Source organism: Solanum tuberosum, unplaced genomic scaffold (assembly GCF_000226075.1).
Source record: "Solanum tuberosum cultivar DM 1-3 516 R44 unplaced genomic scaffold, SolTub_3.0 scf00014, whole genome shotgun sequence".
NCBI classification, from domain to species: Eukaryota; Viridiplantae; Streptophyta; class Magnoliopsida; order Solanales; family Solanaceae; genus Solanum; species Solanum tuberosum.
This window is the reverse complement of record NW_006238939.1, coordinates 312,658-317,400: the sequence shown is the minus strand read 5'-3', so window position 1 is coordinate 317,400 and position 4,743 is coordinate 312,658. Positions and strand designations below refer to the sequence as shown.

Here is a 4,743-nt window from a genome sequence, read left to right as displayed (position 1 = left end):
CATAAAGTCTTTAGGTTGCTCAAATCCTTGTATGGCCTGAAACAAGCTAGCAGACAATGGAACTTGAAGCTCACTAATGCCCTCATCCACTCAGGGTTTACACAAAGCAAGCTGGACTATTCACTATTTACTAAAACAAACACTGTTGGTGACATTGTGATCATACTTGTATAAATGGATGCCTTTTGATCACTGGTATAGGAGGCTAAAGATGTCCTACATCATAACTTCAAGATGAAGGATTTGGGTGAATTAAGGTACTTCCTTGGTATTGAATTTGCAAGGTCAAAAAGTGGGATTTTGATGAACCAAAAGAGGTATGCTTTGGAGTTAGTATTAGAATGTGGGCTAGTTGGAGGAAAGGCAACTACAACTCCTCTTGAACAAAACCAAAAGCTTACAAGTTTGGAGTATGACAATCAATTTAACATCACAAATGATGATGAGTTAGAAGATATAAGAGTCTATCAGAGGCTAATTGGGAGACTGTTATACTTAGCCATGACAAGGCCAGATATTTCTTATGTTGTGCAGCATTTGAGTCAATTCATGCATGCACCAAAGAAGTCTCACTATGATGCATCCTTACATATAGTAAGGTACATTAAAGGGCAACCTGTCTTAGGACTATTGATGAGCAACAAGAAGTCAGGAAAGATCAATGCTTATTGTGATGCCGATTGGGCATCATGTGTTGTCTAGAAAGTCTGTAACAGGTTTTGGTATTAAGATTGGTGAATCTTTGGTTTCTTGGAAGTCAAAGAAACATAATATAGTCTCAAGGAGTTCAGTAGAAGCTGAATATAGGAGTATGGCAACAACTGTGGCAGAGTTGGTGTGGCTACAAGGGTTATTGCAAGAACTTGGAGCTCAAGTTGAGTTGCCAATGGAGTTACACTGTGATAATAAAGCAGCAATGCAAATTGCTTCAAATCCCATGTATCATGAACAAACAAAACATATAGAGATCGATGCAGGAAGGATTAGTTAAGACTGGATACATAGCAAGCAGAGAGCAAGTGGCAGATATTTTCACCAAGTCATTGAGAAAGCAATTACACAATGACATGTTGTTCAAGTTAGGAATGCTGGACATATTCCACCATCCAACTTGAGGGGGAGTGTTAGAACGAATGTAATGCGTAATTAGTTGTAGTTAGTTGAGTTTGTTAATATGTCATTAGTTATTTACAATGCTAATTAAAAGTTAGTTAATTAGTCAGAAGGGATGTATAAATAGGAGCTCTTTCTCATTTGATAAAGCAAGTCAGTTAATTCCTTTTCCTCTGTATTTCTTCCATTCTCAATTGCTCTCACATGGCTAGTAAGCTCACATTCAATATTTTTGATAATTGCATATTTTAGGGTGCAAATTATAATGAAATGGTGAGGGATTTTATGAAACTTTTGGTCACCCTAACATGCATCCTCTTCTGCACTACCACTTGTTTATGCTCACGCTACTTTCAAATAATAGAACGATGAGAGAGGGGTTTGTTATCCCCTGAATATTAATGTACATTCTCTCATTATATATATTGATGAAACAACTTGTCAAAAATGAACATCAATTGGGAACTAGGAGGAGGGTCTAAGTAACCATGAGCACATGGTTAAATATATACATACATTGACTTCTTTTACCTTGTGTCCAACTCAATTATATAGTATTTAGTTAATTGTGCGAAATCTTGCTCCATTATACCAAAAGTTGCCTGGTTCCTTGCCTTTCTCATCTGCAAGAGATCTTAAACAACATACATACTTGGCAATAAAGTCACTGTTTACTGATAGAATTTAATTTTTACTGTGAATGTGAATGTGAAATAATAATCCAGGTATATTTCAGCATGGAAGAGAATATTACCACAAGACCTCAAGGCCATAATATGTCAAAGGCTTGGAACTTCCTTCTACGAGAACAACAGCACATCCTAACAAACAAGTAGATGTCCAAAGTAAATACTTATAAACAATGGAGACACTAAATTATTATTATTGGCAAATAAAAATGTATAGCTAGCTCTGTATTGAAACATAGATAAAAGGAAAGGAAGAAATTAGTACCATATTTGATGAAAAGTGATGTCATGCACTTCCATCCTTCGATTGCCTAAGCATCCGTAGATGTTGAGCTATCTCTGTCAAGAGTTTGATTCCTTCATCATCCCTCTGTAATGTCATAGTAGCATGTTTTAAAAACATGCTCTCTGCTTCGATGGCACTCAACCTCTCTCTAATTACTGAAACTTCTCTTCTAAGAGTCACTTTATTTTCACAGTATCCTACCAACAACAAATTATAAATATCTGCAAAAATCATGAGGAAACAAAAAAAAAAAAGATTCAATTACGTACAAACCTTTTCCTTCAGATTCATAAAATCCTTCATCCTTAGATGTTGTAATTTTGTCTTCAAGCTTGGCCAATAAACCCATGAGGTAACATCTCTCATGCTCAAAATCATATTCGAAAGTGCCTAATCTATGTTGATCTCCTTCATCAGGACTGACACAAGTTGATCTTTCACTAAGGGATGAAAAAGAATGAGAATTCCACTCTTCATCAACATCACACACCTCACTTCCTACTCTCTTCGTATCTCCATATCTTTCCCTATATGTCTCAACAACAACTTCCATCACCTTTATGTCTTCTTCTCTTTTCAAAAGCAAATCTTTCATCACTTGCAAAGCCTCTTGATCGTATTCTGCCTGCTCTTCCATCATTCTCTGATACTGTAATGCCTCCATTTGGACAGCAGCCTTCTCTGCTTGCAACCGAGTGATCATGGCCATCGCATTGTTTGCTGCAACAGCAGCCGCACTTCTTTCCTCATCAAGTTCCATGTAAAGTGCAATGACAGACTTGTGGTCCAAATGGACTTGCCTCTTCAACCGATGTAGGATGTCATTATCTGATTCATTCACTACATCATTACTCTCTGAAATCAATTCCATACTCAATTTTCTAGGCCTGTGTGACCATCTTGGACTAGCTTGACATGAATCTGACAATGGGATACCAAAGAACTTATTTCTTGTAAAATTTGCAGTTTTCAGGGAATCATCATTTATTTCCTCTGAATTAGCACCTTTAATATTATCCTCTCTACCTGCTGCAAGAAAGAAGACATTATTATTCTTACTAGTTAGTAGTAAAACATGGGGGAAAATATATACCTCCATCGTCCAAATCATTAACGAAGATGAACTTGAGCTGTGTGTAGTCCTCATTTCTCCAAGGAGCTTGAGAAGAAGGAGTTGACTTTGATCTTATTTTGAGATGCTCCCCACAACAAGAACACCTAACAAAAGAAGTTGTTGTTTGGAGCATAACCTCATGATCTTCCTTCTTCATGTGAAGTGCATCCTCCACAAAGCAATCAATATCTTTGTGCAGAATCCCAACTAGTGACTTGTACCTATCACAATCAGCATCTTTCTCTGTTGCAAATGATAGAAGGCATCCCTCACACATGTTCTTTATATCAGAGAGCTTCCTGTGGACATGGCAATAAGCAAGGGAAGATATATCCTTCTTGTGAACTTCACATATAGAGTCATTGTAATAAAAGTTTGCATCCCTATGAACGAGAATGTGATCGATCCTCGTGCAAAGCAAGCAAGGGATTTTCAAGTCAAACAACTTGGCAAATTCATTAGAGAAAAAAGCAAGAAACCCCTCAATGAAAAGCAAAAGGATCATCACCCATTCAAGAAGAGCATATATGAAGAAGAATGCAAATTTCCCCATCTTTTGTTCAACACAACACTTGAAAGCCATTATTCCTTTGTGTTTATTGATGTATGACAAAAGATGAAGAAATTAATTAATCAAAAAAAAAAGATGAAGGATCATGACCATGGTAGGAAAAGTGAAACCAGGATCATGACCTAAGCTCCCACTTTCTCTCTCCTCACTATATCTTTGATTGATGATAATAGAGGAATTAAGAGAGTTTGCCTACTACTCCAAAATATTGGGTGGCGTAGTTCATTTTGAGCTATATGTAGTCAATGGTCACTCTTTTTTGTTGTCTGATCATTTACCTCAATGAACTCTCCTCCCTTCATTCCACCTTCCTCTTTCATTCCAAAATTACCAATGCCTCTTAGGTTAAATTATTTCTCCCTATGTAATTCATTATCATCATATCTATATCTATACTAGTTCTGGGAATGTGCGTTTCACGTTTATTCCAAAATATTTTATGTAAATTTTGTAGGCAAATGACAAATTTATTCTCTTCAAATCTATTAGTATTTACTAAAAGGATCCATCATTTTTATAATAGAAAGTACATATATCTTCCTAATAAAAAGAATATATCCTTAATTATAAAATTGACTAAAAGTGCATAAAGTAAAAATAACTAACTATTGTACAAATACAATATTCAAATGAGGATACTAAAATGTTACATGGTAGGCTATAAATAAAAAGCAACAAACAACTAAAATTCTCAATAATGGAGTCATATTAATACAGATATTTATATATGTAAAAAGAATATAATATAGGTTTATATGGTTTTTTTTCTTTTTGTTAAGGGCAAACATAACCAATCATATTCCTGATTGGAAGATGAACAAATTTTTTTTTTTATAAATTTACTCTAACATAAATTAATACAAAGAATACATATGCAAGAGACTTTATGGTGGTTGATTCATGTACTAATATAATGATTTGCTATTTAACATTTAATTTATTAAATAATTTATAATATTTAAATATAATA

The 4,743-nt window shown here is 34.9% G+C and overlaps 1 protein-coding gene across 5 annotated transcripts; it reads right to left on the bottom strand.

Annotated features, from left to right (window-relative positions):
- Window positions 1-1,501: 1,501 nt before the first annotated feature.
- On the bottom strand, window positions 1,502-4,078 carry LOC102605908 (probable myosin-binding protein 5). Of its 5 annotated transcripts, none has more exons than XR_366678.2 (5): window positions 3,182-4,076; window positions 2,362-3,117; window positions 2,068-2,285; window positions 1,868-1,934; window positions 1,502-1,747 (listed from the first exon to the last, which is right to left on the bottom strand). XR_366678.2 is itself a non-coding variant. In XM_006339916.2 (4 exons), exons 1-3 carry the CDS (start codon window positions 3,783-3,785, stop codon window positions 2,089-2,091), a joined length of 1,557 nt encoding a protein of 518 aa, XP_006339978.1. In that variant the 5' UTR covers window positions 3,786-4,076; the 3' UTR covers window positions 1,502-1,934; window positions 2,068-2,088. The 5 variants fall into 5 exon arrangements, 3 of the variants coding, with proteins under 3 accessions (XP_006339978.1, XP_006339979.1, XP_015169304.1); XR_001474813.1 differs by having other exon boundaries at window positions 1,502-1,736; XM_006339916.2 differs by having other exon boundaries at window positions 1,502-1,934.
- Window positions 4,079-4,743: the final 665 nt, after the last annotated feature.

Excerpts from the sequence above, each read along its gene's own strand:
- LOC102605908 (XM_006339916.2), bottom strand. The coding sequence starts at position 3,785 with ATGGCTTTCAAGTGTTGTGTTGAACAAAAGATGGGGAAATTTGCATTC. Across the intron at positions 3,118-3,181 it reads TAATGATTTGGACGATGGAG|CAGGTAGAGAGGATAATATT; the intron begins GTATATATTTTC and ends TCTTTCTTGCAG. Across the intron at positions 2,286-2,361 it reads TTATGAATCTGAAGGAAAAG|GATACTGTGAAAATAAAGTG; the intron begins GTTTGTACGTAA and ends TGTTGTTGGTAG.